The sequence below is a fragment of the Ylistrum balloti genome, unplaced genomic scaffold (genome assembly GCF_031769215.1).
Source record: "Ylistrum balloti isolate Yb309-2 unplaced genomic scaffold, AGI_CSIRO_Ybal_v1 Utg370964, whole genome shotgun sequence".
NCBI lineage: Eukaryota > Metazoa > Mollusca > Bivalvia > Pectinida > Pectinidae > Ylistrum > Ylistrum balloti.
Genome location: NW_026782542.1, coordinates 1,255,921 through 1,278,347, shown reverse-complemented (window position 1 = coordinate 1,278,347; position 22,427 = coordinate 1,255,921). Strand labels below are relative to the sequence as shown.

General features: G+C 35.6%; 2 protein-coding genes across 2 annotated transcripts; both read right to left on the bottom strand.

The window, feature by feature from the left end:
• Positions 1 to 2,190: 2,190 nt before the first annotated feature.
• On the bottom strand, positions 2,191 to 15,639 carry LOC132559767 (uncharacterized). Its single transcript, XM_060224394.1, has 14 exons — positions 15,550 to 15,639; positions 14,492 to 14,638; positions 13,477 to 13,700; positions 11,300 to 11,408; positions 11,067 to 11,162; positions 10,604 to 10,827; positions 10,180 to 10,372; positions 8,312 to 8,367; positions 7,602 to 7,818; positions 6,577 to 6,825; positions 5,370 to 5,477; positions 3,916 to 4,163; positions 2,863 to 3,055; positions 2,191 to 2,455 (listed from the first exon to the last, which is right to left on the bottom strand). Exons 2-14 carry the CDS (start codon positions 14,592 to 14,594, stop codon positions 2,376 to 2,378), a joined length of 2,100 nt encoding a protein of 699 aa, XP_060080377.1. The 5' UTR covers positions 14,595 to 14,638; positions 15,550 to 15,639; the 3' UTR covers positions 2,191 to 2,375.
• A 2,687-nt stretch (positions 15,640 to 18,326) lies between these two features.
• On the bottom strand, positions 18,327 to 19,190 carry LOC132559788 (clumping factor A-like). The gene has a single exon (XM_060224415.1). The coding sequence runs from the start codon at positions 19,188 to 19,190 to the stop codon at positions 18,327 to 18,329; it is 864 nt and encodes a 287-aa protein (XP_060080398.1).
• Between the last annotated feature and the right edge of the window lie 3,237 nt (positions 19,191 to 22,427).

Genomic DNA, 22,427 nt, shown 5'->3' with positions numbered 1-22,427 from the left:
CCCATTGTATATCATTTGGCGTCTCCTTATAAATCTCTCTTTTGATAATGTTTTGCCCCAGTTTCACCAAATTTCGAATTGCTGTTCTTCTTCGTCCGATTCGGGTTAACGAAATAACATACTTTACGTAATGAGCTATAAAATATTTCCTTTAAAAGAAAATAGAATTGTGATAGCACAATATCAGTGTATTGGAAAGACTTTTGTTATTTACAAATAAGTATTACGCAGTCAACATACGCCTAAATTTTCGCAATAGGGACAGAGATACTGGAGAGTCTGTGGCCGCGTCTTAAAAAAGTAAATCGATCAGGCATTCTGTTCCTCCTCATCAACAATAAAAATTAAAAGTAAAAAACAAAAGCAAAAAACAAAACAAAAACAACAAAAAACAGAAAAAGACAAAAACAAAGCATGATAGATTAGTTATGTTTATAATGTTTATGTTTATGATTGATAGAGGATTCACAATACCTTACCAACACTAATGCTATCAATCCTGTATCTTTTTCATTTCTACTTTCAGTTGACCTTTCCTCATTCCATGTTTCTGAGCAATATACACATTAAATAGGAATAATCGAAGTATTTTCTTTAAAAGAAGTATTTTTATATGAATCTTTTGTCGTAATAATACTGTAGAGTTTATATCAGGCCAATTGTCAAAAAATTCTTAATCGTCATTATTTCATACTTTTTATTCATTCAAAAATATAATGAAAAAACAAAAACAAAAACAAAAAAGTGATAGTGATCTGCGTGAAAAGGTTAGCAGCGATCTACAGTCTTCATCTTATCGTCGTCATCCTATTATCTTCATCCTATCTTCATCATCCTATCTTCATCATCCTTTCATCTTCATCCTATCTTCATCATCCTATCTTCATCCTATCTTCATCATCCTATCTTCATCCTATCTTCATCATCCTTTCATCTTCATCCTATCTTCATCATCCTATCTTCATCATCCTATCTTCATCAACCTATCATCGTCATCATATCATCTTTATTTACAATACTTTACTTTTGTATTGCAGTTGAAACAATCTCAAATATCACATCACTGAATTGAGAGGGCGGAGATCAGCAAGAACACAACAGTTAAATATGCCGTGTTGTGTTCCCTAACAAAGGAGTAATTTACAGGTGCCGACATTTATCTGTATTAACAGGTGCCGACATTTATCTGTGCACATTGAACAAAGCAATAGGATTACATCAGCTAACACTCTTGCACTCATCATCACCTAGATTACAGATACTGATGTATCAATAAACATCATCATCATCATCATCATCATTCATCGATCTGTATGGTCAATAAAAAAAACCATTGTCATTTTCATATCATCATCATCCTCATCATCATCATCATCATGTTTGCAATTTCCCAAAATATTTCTTTATCAAAGATTTATTGAAGAAGTAAACACACACTTACTTCTTACGATTGATATCGACATAATGACATACATGATACGACTCATTCTATCTAATAACATTTGATTATATCATTACGGCTTCACAAAAACAAACAGGAGGACTTGTATGTATTACCATCTACTAGATTAACGAATGAGTGACATATGTAGAGTAGACTCTCATATTACAGGTTTTTCGTCCTCAGTCAGAATCCAGATTCAGCTTGAAGCTGGGAAGTACTGAAAATCCAGCTACGCCATTACTGTATGTTTTATGATTCACTGCGGTCCGAATGACAGGAGGGACTTTGGGGCATTATCAATCATACACAACAAGTGCCAAATGGTGGCTGATGTTTGTAACCTACGTATGTTTGGCAATACATACAATATCACCTGTCACATGATATCTTAATGTTGATTTACGTGAATATCACATATAGAAATAAGCTGGTATTTGTTAAAGTGTGTCGAATATACAACAATTATTGCTATTGAGATGGTCTAGATTATATTAAATTATTTAAAGTCTTATATACTGTTATTGAAATTCCTAGAAAATTTCCTTAATCTATTTCATTTCTATATAGTAAATATTTCCAATATGCTGTTTGCAAAAATAGAGACGCAGGTGAGATATTGTTCACAGTAATACTATTACTATTGCATTAAAATTCTAGTAAACGAACGTGACTGAATCTTTACTCAGGGTAGAAAATCATGCATTGTTAATCTACCATCATCATCATCATCATCATCATCATCATCATCATCATCATCATCATCATCAACGTTTCATTACCATGCACTTCTCGATACGTTCTTAATAAGCGATATACAAACAAATCTATAGAAGATGTACTAAACAATAATCTTAACAAATGCAAACATTCCCTCTTTCAAAATTGCAACTGTCGTTTGGAAATTCTCAGCTAAAATTCCATTCAGCACCAATCAGCTATTCCGTAACCGTCTTGCATTGTCTCTTCTAAGTATTGGCACAAGCTTTTTTCGGAGACCCTCTGGTTCGGAGTCTGAAACAACAATGGTGGTCAGAGTAAGTTACTAACCATACTGTGTAATATTAAGCAGGGGCAATTACTCTTTTTATTCATGTTGTAAATCCTCCCTTTGTTCATGTTTTGCCATATTCTGTCGATTTTGAGAACCGATAAAGATTTTGTTCAAATGTCCGATATTTAATAATCAGGAGACACTCTACTGGAACACGTGGTCTGATATTCCTTGAACAGTTTCAGAAATCTCCGTCTATATCTTTCTCTTGTTCATATTTTGAGCCAGGTTTATTAAATTTGAGTTTGGATTAGGATTGTGTTGACATGTTGGTATTTTCTTGTTGTTTGTTATTGAATTTGAGTTTGGATGATGATTCTGTTGACATGTTGGTATTTTCTTGTTGATTTTGGCGTGAGAAACCTACCATTAAAGTGGACGATTTCGCATTTTGTATGTAACCCATTGCCGACTTTTCCTTTCATCAAACATTCGAAAGTATGTCTGAAACGTTCGGCCTCTCTCTCCATCGTATGATCCGTAATGCTTGCGATTCGAGATTCATTCATTTCCCAAAGACATAACACAGGGGCTGGATATTGTCCGATAAAGTAATGTTTCTGCAATATAAAAAATGTAAACATTATCACTTATATTTTATATACTGAATAAGCAAATATGAATTATCAATGTCACTTTTTAAGTCATTCGAATATCGCACTACTAAGAATATACACATGTACTTGACGTTCTTCAGAAATTAAAAGGCATATGAAAATTACAATATTTATTGAAAAATGGCACTAGTGTACCTCCCTAGCTCGCTTTTGACATTTCTTTCTTTCGGTCAATTTTTCGTTTTTCTTTAATCGACCTATTGGTTTCAACATTTCGGCCCTCAGCACCACTGACGAGTCTTAGAAGGAAGAAACAGCTGCATGAATCAGTTGAGTCCATTAATTGGTTCTATTATATTAAATTTAAAATTTGTGTTCAAAGGTGCTATTCACTTACGTGTCTGTTGTAATATAATAAGAAAAAAGAGTAGTCAGAATTATATGCACTAGATCTGTCCAAAAGGCTTGTATAAAAGACAAGAGAGCCTTTCAATTTGAATGCAGAATGAGCAAAGGTACAGCCGACTACTGAATTCAACGGCATCACACAGCTGTTTCTGTAACTCGTCCGTGATGACAAAAGAAGGCAGAAATTAAAAGTATTTGTAAATCTTTACTATTTGTTCTTTAAACTGGGTTATTCACTGCAGCACAAACTGTCACATCTATGTTGTTGCCTCTTTCAAGAAATACATGCAATCAATTTTATGTATCAACTATGCCTAATCTAAGTGATGCAGGATCAAAATGCATGACGTTTCAAAAGGTCACCGAAAAAACTGAAGTGCCATCAGTGTGTATAGATTAACATCTTTCAATAACGATACAAGGTCACATAAAGGTGATGTTTTCTAAATACTTACCTGTGGTCGTATGTTGTCGTCGTCTGTGATAGAATATATGTCTAAAGACTTGACAATGTTCGCACCACCCAAATCCTCCTTTATCCTGGCAAATGAACAGAAATGACCAACATAGGGCCAAGAATCACTGATAAGTCCAGTACATTTACAGCTGCTCGGCATCAACACATAGAGTTTCTCTGGACAAGTCTTTTTCACCTCTTCTCCTTTCACTAGCTCGAAAACTTTTTGAAGGTATTGACCAAATTCTGTGAAGATGAAGTTTCCATTTTATTATTTGCTCACGATACGTCGATTTTGAGTAAGAAATTTACGATGTGTGTGCGCATAAAAAATCCTCTTGTGATTAAAGTAAGCTAGTCTCAATTAAAAAGAGAGCTCTGTCATCCTCATTAATAATCACCTCATTTCCTGATCCAAAATATGATGATTAAAAATGAACCAAAAGAGGAATGAAGAATATACATATTTGCAGTATACATAAACGACAAATACAAATACACTTTCGGCAGATTGCGAAACTAGGTAATCATAATCATGAATTGGCGAGTTTATACGAAACTACGTCATCAAAACTAAGATTGGACGAGTTTATACGAAACTACGTAATCATAACAATGAATGGACGAATTTATACGAAACTACGCAATCATAGCAATGAATGTACGAGTTTATACGAAACGACATAATCATAACCAAAAATGGACGAGTTTATACCAAAGTACGTAATCATAACAATTAATGGACGACTTTATACGAAACTACACAATCACAACAATGAACGGACGAGTTTATACGAAACTACGTAATCATAACTATGAATGGACGAGTTTATACGAAACTACGCAATCACAACAATAAACGGACGAGTTTATACGAAACTACCCAATCATAACAATTAATGGACGAGTTTATACGAAACTACGTAATCATAACCATGAATGGACGAGCTTATGCACACCGATGTAACTTTCATTCTTTTATTTTGGTCTCAACAGGAATCATAAACAAGAAAGGGAGTTCAATGTTGATCAATGAATGTCTCTTTAGCAGAAAACAACGATCGACCAGGCTACCAATTTTCACCTCTGAAAAATGTTAGAGCCTACAATGTGAAAATGAAGTGCAGACTATACAGTGTACATTTTATAAAGTTTGTGTGAAATCATAAAACTGTGTAGCCGAGATAACACACTTTAAAATTTACTTAGTAAGATTGTACGTCTACAGCTACTTAATTGAAGTAAAACACAAAGAAAAGAAGGAATATCAATGTTAATTGGGAGGAGAACTAAACTCAAATTAACTATATTGATGGTTTTGGATATTGGTAAAAAATAGAAAAAAAATGCATATTCCGATGTGATGCTTTACACCTGGAAGAATTATATTTGATTAGCTTGGTATTAGGATTTTCTTAACACGGAGATCTGGTAAAATGAGTCAAGACTTACCACCAAGTACAGTTTTCATGTAGTTTACAATGTATCCCCATGCTAAACCGTAACCTAGGTTACCGGCTGGAATGTGAGCTGTTTCTAGTGCCAAGGGAATATCCTCCCCTATAAAAAAACAGAAACCTATATTTGTAGCGAAGACTTTACATATTGACATGAATGCGACATGTTAAGCATATCAAATGATTTCATATGGAATATCACTTACATTCACATGTAACAAAATATAGGTAAATATCTGGCAGGCAATTCAAACACGCATTTTATGAAAAGCGTCAGAATTATGAGGTTGTTCTTTTTCGATTGCGTCATTCAGTAATTGTTTTGAAAGCATGAGATTCTCAGAACACAATAGCAAACAGACAACATTCCCATTGAGAAATATTAAAATGGTGACTGTTTTTCATATTGAATCCCCCTTTCTCCTCGGTCTATTTATCATTGATATAACAGAAAAGTGTTGATTAGGACATTACACAAAACATGTACAGTAACAAAAGTATACTACACAAAAGAAAATATTGATAAAAATTTGATCTCTTCCGATACTGTAAAATTTTCGTTGGGCTCATATTTCCTAGTTTTACAAAAAAATACATTTTCGTTGGCATTTAATTTTGTGGATAAATATTTCTCACAAAGTCTGCTAGTAGAATGACCAATGTAAACTTTTCCCGGACTTAAAAATTCGTAGACGGAGAGTGACAACGAATTCAACGAAAATGTAACCGCCACGAAAAGCAGTACTGCATATCTCGTATTTTTCGTAGTGTTCTATTTTCGAGGATGCAATAAACCGCTAGACAATAAAAATAACACATTAATTCTTATCAGGGTATTTCATGATCTGGGCCTCTATTCATGAAACCATTCTCATGCTCAAGCATGAATTTTGGGCTCAAGTCTTATGTCTTGTTTAACTTAAAAAAATTTAAATAATGCTTATTTGGCCGAAGATTTAAAAACAATTTTGAAAGGACTTCAAGTCAAAGCTTTATTCTAGGTTTAAATTTGGCATTTGTATCTTTATAAATTATTTAGGTGAATCATAAAAAATGTTTGCTTGAGCACAAAATCTATGCTTGAGTCTGAGAATGGTTTCATGAATACGGGCCCAGATCATGAAATACCCTAATAAGAAGTAATGTATATAACCAGATGTTAATTATGTATCATGATTCTGAAAAGATACATATTTTCTTACCTTTCAATGCTTTATAGATGCGCTCTTTGTATCCTTTAGTTCGCATGTCGATGTATGTGATCCACCGTAGCTGTGAAGGAATACGACCACTTGTCAAGTCGTCCACTATCGGAATAATACTCACATTCTTTGTGCTGATACTGTTTGTTAAAAGTGATACCGTAAGAAGGTTGAAGGCTTCGTCCTCAAGACAACTTCGAGTTAAAATGAGTATAATCCATCTACACTGGTCAGCGGCGTCCTCGAGATCTGTACAATGTAATATCGACATATCTATCAGGGACAGTGATATGTATACCTGCATTCGTGATGATGATGACGATGAAGATGATGATGATGATGATGATGATGATGATGATGATGATGATGATGATGATGGTGATGATGATAATGATGATGATGAAAAAATGAATATACATGTATCTAACAGGATGAAGCTTTTCATGACTTCCGTCAATGCTGATTTTTTAATATTAATCATAGAATAAATCCGAAACATTCATCACATCACACTTATTAAATAGGTACGGATGTCATATATCTATGTATCTTTAATTTGGCTTCAAACGCTTACACACCATCTTAGAGCAACACAAGTGTGTATAATTTCATTCGGGGATCTATCACCACATGTGAAAAGGTTCTGCTTGACATGCCTCCTTGACCTTACAAAATGACAATGACCTTGACATCCCATATATGTCTCATTCACGAATCATATAAAAATGAAATCGTAGTGCAAAAATGATTTTATAGTTTTTGTTTTCGACCATTGCAACTTTGAACGGCAATTTTGACCTTATTATATACGGAATGCGACAGCACAACAGAAATTACATATCAGGTATCCACGACACAAAAATGATAAAGAATGGTCATTATTGGCGGGGTTACAGCTGTAATTCCGAATCAAAGACAATTAACTTGTCTATACAAAACCAAACCTATAACAAAACCATGTACAAGGTAATTATGTGCGATGTTTTCATTCCAATTCAAAATTGACAGAAAGAGTTACTAAATACCTCTAAAAATACTTTTTCCAATCAAAAGAGGTTTAATCCTGAGTTTTCTTTCGATCAGAAAATCCTCTATTCCGTATGCTCGTGACTCATCGCCTTCTGCACAAATGATGACGGCGTCAAACTCTTTGACATCTTCTTCGCCGTCCGTCTCTAATTCAGTATCGTGAACCATTTGCTTTGTGGCAATTTTTCCTGACCATGATTCATTCGACTCTCCCTGAAACAGTATATCATGTCTTCTGTGATAAGAGCATTGCGGTGAACGCATTGGATCCAGTAATGTTTCCACAGTTGGGAGATATTTTCTTGAGAGAGAATGAAGGGCGTTAGATATATGATCAGGTAACGTTCCCACATTTCATTCAGATAATAAATCATATCCTAGTCTTAATATTGATACATATTTAGCGATTACCATATTTAAGCACTTAAGTAATCTCGCTAATTGAAGTGCCTATACATCGTTAATTTGCGAAAATCAATAATTGTGCTTATTTGTTCAAGATCGATATTGTGCTTAAATTTGATAGTAACAAAATAAGTATTTTAGAGTTATTTCGTCTACTACTTAAAAGAATATTGTTATACATGGAAAAAGTTATCAATCATTTTCAAAGCATCAACAATGAATATGACATACAACACCACAGGTGTGGCGTTCATTCGAAGTTCATATAGGTTTATACTGACTTTTCTGTAATACCACTCACATCTCTTATATCTGCTTTAATGGCCTCCAAGAGTACTTCACTTGTTCTCTGTGTTTCTGTAAAATATTGTGTTTTTTCATCATTTCTATGTTGAATTATGATATGTTAATAGTCATCCTCGATACTCAAGTGAATACGGTCACTTTTGCTAATGCCATCCCTGGCAAAGTTGAAGATTTTGTGGGCGACACCTTGTGAACAGGACAACGACTAGTTTGATGCTCTAATGTACATCAAACGAATCTCGAGGTCACATAACGGTATATTGTAACGACTTTGAAGTTGAGGTGTCGCTCCCTATAATCATCTAAAGGAGCGTATCAGGCTGTAACTCCTGGAACAAATCAAATTACTCCTTTTGTGCTATAAAAATTTACCAAAAATATGTTTCATGGGTGCAGAGAGCGTAAGTGATCGTAACCCCTGGAGTATCGAAGATGGTTAATAGTAGAATATGTTGACTTCTATCATATGAATATTCGTCAACATTTCCGAAATCCTCGCTGACAAGTAATAAATGGACGAAATAGCTGTATGATGTAGTTTTAATTAATTTTGTGGCGCTACCTTGTCGATCTCTTAAATCGTATTAAAAGGTGTTATTGACTTGTGCGTCTTTTGTAAATCTTTCATTCTCTTTCGCATCATAGACATAGAGTTTGTAATAATCAAATTTGTTGTCAAATATTTTTACTAAAAGCAGAATAACATTAACAAATTAATAAAAGGAAATTGATTCCATATCATTACATTCTGAACCTGTAATCGGGATAGGGCATTCAACCGGAAAAGTAACCTAAAATCTCTTACAATTTCAAAACATCTCACTAATCAACCCTTTCAAGTTTACATGTTACAAGATATCTTTCTGATGCCCACGGTCGTTCGAAATTGGGTGACCGCCAAGAAGTGATGGAGAACCGAGGCAGGACTTTAGAGAAGTAAAGAAGTTTCTCACAAAAAGCAAATCCTAAATGATAATACAAGTGAACTACATGTTTTAATGCAAAAGAAACAGTATAACCTAATATTATACCGTTATTTCGTCCTTCTAGGCCTCCTTAGTGGTGTTCGGAAACATACAAAACAAGAACATATCAAGATAATTTCATCGCGCACTCGGGAACTGAACATATTGGGATGTTAAATGTGTCCATAAATTCAAGGATATTGCATCTTCATGGCAAAACTATATCGCAATAGTTACCGATTGAACAAGCTGTTTTTAGCTAATGTAAGTTCGAACCTTCCATACTGACAGTCTCGACCCCCAGATACTCCCACTTTTTTTTACCTGCAGAAACCTATTTTTAAATGGATTTTTATTATCATTCTGATTTGAACACAAGTTATCATTTAGGCATTGTTTGAAAACAAAGCTGAATATTTCAGTTCTAAAGAAAGTGTAGTAAAAATTGTTCTTTTCAAGGGGTCCTTGTGAAAAATAGATAAAAGAAGTTTTAGTGAAATCATCAAAATCTCTTTTGCCTCGAGCTGCGAATATCTGAACCACCGAAAAACGCATTTACAGTAAAATGATATTAACTTAATATCTCCTGCTGCAAAACACGTGGTAATAGCCTGTATTTTCATGAGAATGAAGAAAGACAAACGTCGGAGCCTCATGCAAGTCCTTTTTGTCCCGAGTCTGCAATATTTATTGAAAATTGCGACAATAGAACTTCAACAGTATGTAGTTCAATCTTTGTTTACATGACGTTGGTATTATGCTGTATGTTGCCTGATAACGTACACCAAAATATTTCTTCCGCACGATATTGCCATCGAGATTGAAATCACGAAAATTATTAACCGCGGAAATATTTCAGTGTACAGTATATGTATTAAAGTGTTGTAACTAGACCTACCATCGATTTCCAGCAGGCGAGCCTGGCGATGACAGGTCTTGTGTACATTGTGATGCAAGATAACACTTAATGTGAAGTTGAATCGTGCGAGTTGCATCTCTTTTTCATACGGTTCCATTTGCACGTGAGGTGATTCTTCCATCTTTAATATTGCACTGATGACGTTTGGATATTGTGCCACACAGTAGTATTTCTGTAATACAGACATGACAGTTGACAATCTTTTAAGAAAGATTTCGATGGAAATCTACACATTATATTCTTATCAATTGTGCTTCTGATTTTTCAAACTGTAATTGTCACGTGGTTTTATTTCCGGTTAAGTATTTTATCGATGCCTTTTGAAGAGTTTAATGCAAATGACACGCGAGATTTTGAAAGTAATTTAAAGTCAACTAAATGAATAAAATTATGCCCTACTTACCTGACCTCTATCCTCTAAGCAGTACACATTTAAGAAATACGGCCTTGTTTTGTTTCCAGCCCTGGTCACTACTATTGGATCTAGACATCCAACATTACGTATTTTTTTGTCCTTTGTAAATGAAGACGAGTCACAATTTTTTGATACCAGTTCGTAAATTTTGATTGGGAAGTTAGTCGAGTTTTCTTTGTACCATTTAGACGTCCGGATTCTCTGTTCGAGAACTGTACATAATAAACATAATAACATATTAAAACTTAAATACAATAATTAAGTTTGATAAAAGAATTACATTGAAGTAAACTAAGATTAAATAATTTCTTTTTCAGATAAGAATGGTGGTTGTCTACGAGAACAATACTCGCTTCCTAACAAGCGTTTACATATAAATGTAACATTTATTGTAAAATTAGTTTTCATTCGTGATATGGAGTACAAATAAAACCAAATGGTAAACACTTACGTCCGTGTACCACATTGTGATAGCCAAAGAAATGAGACCATGCTTGTGCATGCGCAACATTTCCCACAGGAAGTGTGCGATCAATCGGAATTTCCACTGCAAAGTTAGAAAAGAGTAAGATTTAGATGAATGGTAATTTATGTACTTTCATAATCGTATGATCTAGCTGTAATGTGAATGTTGATAACAAAAGCACTCCTCAAAAATCAACCGACTAATACAAGCTAGTTTACCTTGGATGGCTCTGATCACATCACAAATCTGGTCATCCCTCCAGATGCCGTTGGAGTCTAATTTTATAGGTATTTTCGGCATGATGTCAAACAGGGCAAATTTGGGAAGCTACAAATTAAATATAATCAAGAGTTTAAACGCAAGATTCGCAATCATTTACAATCATGATTAACATTTTTGACCAATGGGGTCCTCTGGCACTTCAAGGAAAACAAGGAAAGATCGACAAGTCAATAAAATCTCGATTCAAACGCGAAATCGATTAATCTACGGCAAAACATGTGAAAACAGAGACCCTTGTGACAAAACCTGGTGTTACGAGAGAGTAAGCGTCTTATGCTCACCAGTCATACCAGAAAAAAAGATACCTCATATTGCACAGGATAACTGAATATTTTAAAATAAGATCATATTCAAAATGAGCATGATCAGCCTGCATCTTTCGAAACCAGCGTTATAAGCTGTTGACACCCTTCACGGAAATTCTGATATTGGGAAAAACCTTAAAGCGACTGTAATGTTGAAGAACACTCCGAGAAAACGATATAAAACGTTCTATTTTCCAATAGTATGTTACAAAAGTAAGACTTTCTGTTAATTACTAAAATTAAAAGTCATTGCAGCCATTTTTATTGATATCTAAAATGTAAAGAATGTAAACAGTGCGGTCTTGATCTAATTCAAACATTACAGCTCGTACCCCTGATGCTGCGCATGCGTATAAGCCTAGAGAGAAGCAATATGGCGGACGCAAATACGAAAAAGCGACGAGGACCTAAAAGTTACCTTACAGAAAGTGCAAGAATGCCTAAGAGAAAGGAGTCAGACCGGAAAAGAGAACAGGCAAGAATTAATATTAAAAACGAGATTGATTGATGGCGAAAGATGAAGGAGGATCTTGGACTGAATACGGATTCGGAATTTGCGAAGCTGCTGCTGGACTTGTTAGCTTAACGTTATCCCTATAATTATAGCGTATCCGCCTGTCATTGATTATAATCCAATATCCAGTGTTTGACGCGTGGATAGGTTATGAACAACACTACTAAAAGTGTTATCTGATAAATGTTGAATGAAAATAGTTGTGTTATTCGCTTGAATTTATTATTGGCAACGTGTGTTTGTTGTTGACTGCAAGGTGGGGCCCAATTGGGGTATTAATTCAAAGTATAAAAATATGACGTTACTGGTGTTACTGTAAGAATAACAACCGTGATGATAAACATATGCTTCATAATAAACAGTGCAATATCTATCAATGTGTACAGACAAAGTATCAATTCCTGTGCATTTCTGCACAATGATTTTTTTTCTTTTCCGATTGTAATTACCCCCTTTGGGGCCCCACTAGTTTAGCGCCCGCGATTGACATAGATAATTCTCGCACGACAAAGCCAAAACAAAACGAATAACTAATATTGCTTGTTAAAAATTATATATTATGACACTATAGAATCATTTACTGCAAACAAGAATTAGCAGAAAGGCGCAAAAGCAAGTGTCATACATAAGACATGTGCGTTTGTTTACCTCGTAATCCATTTTTTTTCTTTGCGGCGAAAGTAAATGATTTCGTCACGTGACAAGACATGTGACACACTCGGCTTTCTTCGTAATCAACCGAGCGTAAACATGTTTATAAACTTTAGTCGAGATAAACCATGTTCCGATGCCGAAAATATGAACAAAAAAACAACAAATTTGACGTTATAGGCGCGTGTATCACTTTAATATGGATATATTTTATTATTCATAAGCCGAATTTTCCTTTTCCCAATGTTGAAATCTAAGGTAATAGCCGCTTTAAAACATCGCCAGTTAAGGCAGCAGGAATTATAGCCACAGAGAAACGGAAAATTCACACAGATCGGACTTGCTTGACACTTTGAATCATTTCAACATTATTTCAACGAAAACTCTGGCGTAGTTTTCCCGTTAACCAGAAACATGATATATTTTTCACTTTTTAAAGATAATTTGAAAATTTTACAATATTTACGGGATAAGCGGCAATGGACATGCCATCAATAATATGATTTGAAAATGAAATGAGCTACATTGTATGAATTGTTCAGGTTTGATGTAATACATTGACGCAAACTGGGGTATTTTTTGTTTTCGTAATTAAATGGGAAAGCTCGTGATCCGTCGGTCTAAATGAATAACGAATACTTACCTCGTCTACTGTGACACCGTAAAGGAGCATTACACTGCAGAACCGGCCCAGCTGTTCGGACCATTCTAAAGACAGAGTCGTTTCAAAGGCAAACCATGAACTCTTCAGGGAGTTCTTTGAAACAACTAATAAACATTTGGAGCTGCGATGTATGCCTTCAACAATACTGTCTATGGTCCGTTGTCCTCCGCAGATACTGTCTGCGGCTACAAACACCTTCAGTTCTACGGAAGACAAACACGAGATGACACATCACAAATGTTGTGATCGAAGGTATTCATAAAAAACACAATAAAATCATAATTTGTTCACGTGAAAAAATGTTGGTATTTTTGTTAAAGAAAAAAACTTTTTTATATTGAATTATATTTTATATCTATTTTATACGCCTAAATTATATAATGATTTACAACCCAAACCAAAGAGACAATCATATAAGTTTGCTAAAATTTATATTCACACAGACACAAGTAAGAAGATTTAATTAACAGTAAGCATTGAATGTTTCTTATACAAAAAAAAATTACAATTTTCATAACGACGACGTAATCAAATTATATATTGTACATGTGTGTTATTTATCTGCAATACAACGAAAAGAAATAATTTCTTAACAAAGTGAAGACCATGGTTCTTTTCCGTAGTCCAATCTGAGAGGTTCCTGTCGCGGCCATAGGCTGCTCTCTCGCAACAATCAATTTAGTTAATCAAGACAGATAATCAGTATAGGGCAAAACAAAAATATATATATATGCTTTCTTTACTATATTGGGAAACTTTAGGGTAGGTGAAAGACAGAAAATTTGATACGGTTTATATAGGAGAGAGATTCAGACTTTCACGGGCTTATTTGAAAATTACCTTTAAAAGTTTACGATGGGCACAAGTTATCAGAGTAGGTATGGTTTCTGTAAAAAGGAAATATTTTTTGTTTGGCCTTACAATACGGTTTGAAAAAAAAAGTGTGGAGTGTTATGAAATTGACACTATGCATCGGTTCGTAATAAATGTATACCTGGTTGTTTCTGTAGTAAACCACGTTTAATTTCCCGTACTAAATCTAAATCTTTCGCACTGTACGAGATGAATACTTGAGGCGAGTTTAATGGGTCAGCCATATTGAATCAGGATGGCATATTGTCTATCTACAGCACAGCTTCGTCTACAATCAAAATAAAAAATAAACACATTAAAAACAAGATCAATATTTATAGTTTGACAATTCTACTTCTACTTTAAGAAACTGAAACAGGAAATTCAACTTAAATTAATTATCTAAGCATTAGTGACGTCAATACAAGACAATTATATACTCAGTTTAAACTCCGTCAGCAGGATTTGAAACTAGCCTGTTTTCTAATGAAAACCAACTACGTAAACAGTTGGTTAATTAACACATTATATGACCCTACTAAAATATGAAAACTAAATAGTTTTGACTTTTAAGCACTATCTTCGTGTTTTACAACTCAGTGTCTGTAATATATTTTCACCGTTTCAAAGAAGTTAAAATTGTCCTTTAGATTTGTAGTTTTGTGAAATCAAGTTACCATCCAATGTCTTACCGCATGTGGATTTCAATTTTGATACACATATTACCTTTGTCTACTTGTTTGGTTTTTGACCGTGTCCAATTTTTACCGCAAGATTGTATAACGAATATTGAATTTGTAAGGTTAAAATTTAGGATAATAACACATAATTGTTTTAAGTGCCTGAAACTATATAAGGAAATTTAAGGGCATACACGTGCGTGCCAATCCTTTTATAGATAACAGGATGTCATTTCAGAACGTCTATATATAGATTAACCCTGTACATGTAGCCTACGTCTTTGAATTAATCATTTGATCAAATTTATCAGTATGGATTCCAGGATGTTATACACAAACGTTATTTAACCGACAGTAGGCGATTTTCGACAAAAGTACATTCACCCTCACCTATTTATGTTATGGTACACACGTTTATGTGGTTTGGTCTGGTCTGGTCTAAGACAGATGAAAACACACACACGCAGACACACATTCCTCTACATGTGCTACATGTTTAGTTAGATGGTCCTTCACTTACCTGGGATAGATTTACGTCAGTGGGTACCAGGTAAAAATATCTGTATCATGGTGTCGGACTGTGGCGATTAAAAAGACATACGATCTGAAAATACAACATACTAAACTTATTCTATTTTTAGCTATGGGTTTAACCAACTTTCGTTTATGAATCAGAGTAGTTCAAGTGTTTGAATGGCACCCACGTAACTGTAGGCGTATCGAATTAGTTCCGAAATATATATATATATATACACAATGTATATATCAAATACCTGTAGTTATATAATTTATTTTATTCCAAGTATTTAAGACCACACTTGAGAGATAAACAAAACAAATCATTTTATTGATAAGAAAGCAAATCCTGAATACAAACGTATGGACCAAATATTATTTATTTGCAACAATTGTGAATAAAAGCTATCGGCTTGTGTCAATCACTTAGTTTGTCCGTGCGAGAATCATAAGTGTGGTTATAGACCGTAATGCCCAAAGGAAACTTTACATGTTCTATCGGAAAGAATACGTAGGTGATAAAATCTTGCAAATTCGAGATGATCAAGAGCTTTTAAACTTAATAATTTCTTCAACGCCAACGTAAAAATCACATCAAATTATATTTATATATTGACTGAATCGTTTTACAGCCAAAAAATACAGCAAAGTATACGTTTCCAAGAAATTGAAGATCTTTTTATCACAAGTACAAATCATCTTTGCCAAAACTTCATAACACAAGTTTTCATTATTTTTTTAAAGTAAAAATCAGATGTCTCAATGGATAGCCTGGTCACAACTTTTAATAACACGATTAAGTTAGATTCATGAAACGGTATGGTATTGGTGTCAGTGTCCGTGTCAATATCCGTTAAAGTGTCAAAGTCATTGTAAGTGGTGATGTTAGTGCCAGTTTTTGTGCCGGGGTCCGTGTCAGTGCCAATTTTTGTGCAGGGTTCCTTGTCAATGTCAGTTATAGTGTCGGTGTCCATTCAGTGTCAGTTATGGTGTCGGTGTCCGTGTTAGTGTCAGTTATGGTGTCGGTGTCCGTGTTAGTATCAGTTATGATGTCGGTGTCCGTGTTAGTGTCTGTTATGGTGTCGATGTCCGTGTTAGTGTCAGTTATTGTGACGGTGTCCGTGTTAGTGTCAGTTATGGTGTTGGTGTCCGTGTTAGTGTCAGTTATGGTGTCGGTGTCCGTGTTAGTGTCAGTTATGATGTCGGTGTCCGTGTTAGTGTCAGTTATTGTGACGGTGTCCGTGTTAGTGTCAGTTATGGTGTCGGTGTCCGTGTTAGTGTCAGTTATGGTGTCGGTGTCCGTGTTAGTGTCTGTTATGGTGTCGGTGTCCGTGTTAGTGTCAGTTATGGTGTCGGTGTCCGTGTTAGTGTCAGTTATTGTGACGGTGTCCGTGTTAGTGTCAGTTATGGTGTCGGTGTCAGTTATGGTGTTGGTGTTTGTGTTAGTGTCAGTTATGGTGTCGATCTCCATTCAGTGTCAGTTATGGTGTCGGTGTCCGTGTTAGTGTCAGTTATGGTGTCGGTGTCCGTGTTAGTGTCAGTTATGGTGTCGGTGTCGTGTTAGTGTCAGTTATGGTGTCGGTGTCCGTGTTATGGTGTGTCAGTTATGATGTCGGTGTCCGTGTTAGTGTCAGTTATGGTGTCGGTGTCCGTGTTAGTGTCAGTTATGGTGTCGGTGTCCGTGTTAGTGTCAGTTATGGTGTCGGTGTCCGTGTTAGTGTCAGTTATGGTGTCGGTGTCCATATTAATGTCCAGTTATGGTGTCAGTTATGGTGTGTCCGTGTTAGTGTCAGTTATGGTGTCGGTGTCCGTGTTAGTGTCAGTTATGGTGTCGGTGTCCGTGTTAGTGTCAGTTATGGTGTCGGTGTCCGTGTTAGTGTCAGTTATGGTGTCGGTGTCAGTTATGGTGTTATTGTGTTGTGTCAGTTATGTGTCCGTTCATATTGTCAGTTATGGTGTCGATCTCCATTCAGTGTCAGTTATGGTGTCGGTGTCCGTGTTAGTGTCAGTTATTGTGACGGTGTCCGTGTTAGTGTCAGTTATGGTGTCGGTGTCCGTGTTAGTGTCAGTTATTCATATTGGTGTCGGTGTCCGTGTTAGTGTCAGTTATGGTGTCGGTGTCGGTGTCAATTATGATGTTAGTGTCAGTTATGGTGTCGGTGTCCGTGTTATGGTGTCAGTTATGTGACGGTGTCCGTGTTAGTGTCAGTTATGGTGTCGGTGTCTATATTGGTGTCAGTTATGGTGTCGGTGTCCGTGTAAGTGTCAGTTATGGTGTCGGTGTCCGTGTTAGTGTCAGTTATGGTGTCGGTGTCCGTGTTAGTATCAGTTATGGTGTCGGTGTCCATATTAATGTCAGTTATGGTGTCAGCGTTCATATTGGTGTCAGTTATCGTGTCGGAGTTATCGTGTCGGTGTCCATATTAATGTCAGTTATGGTGTCGGCGTTCATATTGGTGTCAGTTATGGTGTCGGTGTCCGTGTTAGTGTCAGTTATGGTGTCGGTGTCCGTGTTAGTGTCAGTTATGGTGTCGGTGTCCGTGTTAGTGTCAGTTATGGTGTCGGTGTCCGTGTTAGTGTCAGTTATGATGTCGGTGTCCGTGTTAGTGTCTGTTATGGTGTCGGTGTCCGTGTTAGTGTCAGTTATTGTGACGGTGTCCGTGTTAGTATCAGTTATGATGTCGTTGTCCGTGTTAGTGTCTGTTATGGTGTCGGTGTCCGTGATAGTGTCAGTTATGGTGTCGGTGTCAGTTATGGTGTTGGTGTTTGTGTTAGTGTCAGTTATGGTGTCGATCTCCATTCAGTGTCAGTTATGGTGTCGGTGTCCGTGTTAGTGTCAGTTATGGTGTCGGTGTCCGTGTTAGTGTCAGTTATGGTGTCGGTGTCCGTGTTACTGTCAATTATGGTGTCGGTGTCCATATTAATGTCAGTTATGGTGTCGGTGTCTATATTGGTGTCAGTTATCGTGTCGGTGTCCGTGTAAGTGTCAGTTATGGTGTCGGTGTCCGTGTTAGTGTCAGTTATGGTGTCGGTGTCCATATTAATGTCAGTTATGGTGTCGGTGTCCGTGTTAGTGTCAGTTATGATGTCGGTGTCCGTGTTAGTATCAGTTATGGTGTCGGTGTCCATATTAATGTCAGTTATGGTGTCGGCGTTCATATTGGTGTCAGTTATCGTGTCGGTGTCCATATTAATGTCAGTTATGGTGTCGACGTTCATATTGGTGTCAGTTATCGTGTCGGTGTCCATATTAATGTCAGTTATGGTGTCGGCGTTCATATTGGTGTCAGTTATCGTGTCGGTGTCCGTGTTAGTGTCTGTAATGATGTCGGTGTCCGTGTTAGTGTCTGTAATGGTGTCGGTGTCCGTGTTAGTGTCAGTTATTGTGACGGTGTCCGTGTTAGTGTCAGTTATGGTGTCGGTGTCCGTGTTAGTATCAGTTATGGTGTCGGTGTCCATATTAATGTCAGTTATGGTGTCGGCGTTCATATTGGTGTCAGTTATCGTGTCGGTGTCCGTGTTAGTGTCAGTTATGGTGTCGGTGTCGGTGTCCGTGTTAGTGTCTATTTGGGACTTGGTGTTCATATCAGTGTCAGATTTGGTCTCGGTGTCCGTGTCATTGTTAGTTTTGGTGTCGGTGTCCATGTTGTTTTGAGATTTATTGTACTATTGAACAGATATTGGTAGGAGGTACGTGAGACATTCCTTTGTGATTCACTTCCCTTTAGTTTGTGTTTATCTCAAATATTTTTTTATAAACTTTCCAAATTGTCTAAAAGCATATCATGTTAATTACTGCAAAATCATAAATGTTCGCGAGGGATTTGTTTTTCGGTGAATTAATCATTATTCCCAATCAGCGAATCCACATGTCGTCGAACTGTTAAGATCAGTAAGAGTTAATCTATTGAGCAATTAAATGTCTACAAAAAAGTAATTTTATTTTTTTTTTTTTTTTGGGGGGGGGGATTGGGGGGGGGAGATAGTTTATATAGGTTTGTCTGTTATTTATAAACAACTGACTATGAAATCTTCTCAGTTTCATAAAATGAAAATTGAATTCGAGATGTTTAATTTTGTCTACTCAACCTTTTAGCCAAATTGTAGTCTACTTATTAGACCTGTGTAATGACTTATCTTACAAAAAAAGACATTTACGTCACATATCATGACGTCAATGACGTCACAGAACATGACATAGTATAAATTGCGCTCCGTTAGAATAGAGGTATTTAAGACATCGGCGATTAATGAACAACAATAAATTTAATACACAACAGTCCTAAACACTTTTTACTTCCGTCAGAATCTACACCAAATGTCAAAAGTGGAACCGCTACCGTTTTTTCTATCTTATATTGCAATTTCTATATCAACTGTCGCCATTACGGATTTCTGCTTGTGTTTTTGGCCCGGTATACTTCTCAAAAAAATAAACAGTGTACCCATTATATCTAAAAATCGTTTACAATGGTAGAGTATGGTTTTATCAATGTTGTCATAGCCTTAAACTAGTTCACTACCTGATGTGATAACAACACTATTTACCAACTACAAACTTCAGCTGTGATTGGTCATCGATTGTCAAATATCAATAACACAATAAGGAAATGGCTATTGACTGTTTATCAAAGTTATTCCAGAAAACCGAGCCTTTTCTGCGCACACGGAATACTTTGTCTAAGTTAATTAAGGAAACAGATACTTTTTGGAAGTCCGGATGTTAACATACCACTGGAGTTTAAAAATGTTTATTTTATATTTTTTTTCAGTCATCCTCTCTGTGTGGTAACATATATAAAAATGTCCTTTGATCTATTGATAATTTTAAGTTTAAGAAACCAAATATTAAAAATGTTTATTTTAGATTTTTTTTCAGTCATCCTCTCTGTGTGGTTACATATGAGATTTTTAGAATAAGGAATATGTTGCTATATAAAATTAAAAAAGACAAATGTAATGTATTATCACCTTACTGAGTAATTGTTTCCGGCCCATTTGATACTAGAACCCGCTCTGTAAAAAGCGGATAAAGTTTCCCAAAGATTTATTACGCAAGAAAATCTTTTGTCCACTGATAGTTTGTAAGTACAAGGAAACTTCAGCTCCGGAAGTTGCATGTGAGCATTTGATTTTTTAGAAATTATTGTAACCGGAAGTGTAAGTCCAGATTAAATAATCAGTATGAAGAATATGCGTATTGTTAGATTTAGTTTCGGCGTAAAAATATATCTAACGGAAATGTGTAGGCCTAGATTGGATTTATCATAAATGATGTGAAATATTTTCAATACTATAGATGTCAGTTTGACGCTGCAATGAATATACTATTCACTATGTAATACTCCACGGGGCAAGCGACGATATCTTATATCTATACTGTATTAATCACCAGTCTTTGTACAAGTTTTTTTTGTTATCTTAGCATTTTTTTGTTCCGTGTTTTAGTATGTTCAGCTCTTTAAACCCATAATTACACAGGAATTTGAATGTGCTTGGATCATGATTGGTCAAATTCTGTTTTCTGAAACATTTTTTTAACATAAGGTTCATGACCTGATCGTGTGATATGTAGTCACATCAAAGTCACAAGGAAGGTCTCTTTGTTATTAAGTTGTTAAAAATTTCCGAAAAAAAAACTCCAAAAAACAAAACAAAAGACAAGAACAAAACAATATCTTTGTGAGCAAAGGCTCACATAGATATATCCCCACCCCTCATTATTTTTTCCTGCTCTAAATCTGTCGATGATGTGTTAAGGATGACCTCTGACCTTAACCTTGACCTTGACTGATATCGTTTTGATGTTATTCGCTGTAGACCTTGGCGGAGTGAAGCTATGGTTTGAATATGCAGTAAAACTTTGATTCATAGTATATGTTGTATACAGGATTTTTACTTCAAATTTTATTAAATGTGACCTCTTTCCTTTAACCTTCACCAATGTCCAACGATATCTTACACGTGAAAACGCTGGAAAGGTGATGCTTCAGTGGATATGAACTAAATCTGTTTATGGGTTCATTTCATATCGTAATTACACACACATAGACAACGTGATATGATATAGCCCCAACCTAAGAGGATTGGGGTGGTGGTGAACAGTGAGGGTTGTGTGATAAAAATAAGTTTAAGAAACCTAATATTAAAAATGATATGTTGCTGCAGATTTTCGCCATGGAGTCAGAATATGAAATTATGGTAAGGTATAATTTCCTCTGATCATTCTTAATAATTTTGTTATTCCGTATTCGCTGTTATTTTCCAAGATTATTTTCCTTTTAATCAAAATATAGCACAACAATACTAAATTATCATGGACAGTGGTGACAACAGGGTAATCTTACCAAGAAATCCCCGAGGAAGCTTGATGCCAACCATGGTTCGATCTTCATATGTACTTCAAACGTTTGATCTTTTCCGTTCTTTTTATCTTTTACTTATCAGTCCCAAAATTAAATTAACATAACTCAAAAACAAGCGGAACCTACCTTAAAATTTTAAGAAAGTTCCATCTAGCCCTTCTCAAGAAATTGAGAAAACAAACTTTTATAGTCAAAATCTAAGCTGCCCCAATACCCCCACACACCTGTAAGTCATATTGCCTTCTGATCAGTCGCCGAACGCGCACAGCCTACATATGAAAATTTTAGAAATATGTCATCCAGTATTTTTCAAGAAATAGTCATAGCAATCGTCCGTTGTCAAAAACTTAAATGGCCCCTGGTTTTTTTTTATCAACCCCAAAATCAGCCTCCGAGTCTAAACTCTACCGGGTAAGTCTAATAATACATTATTTACATGGGATATACGTCATTTATATCATCAGGTTAATTCAGCATTAACTTTTCTTTTTCAGATCTCAGCAATTAAATAAGTTTA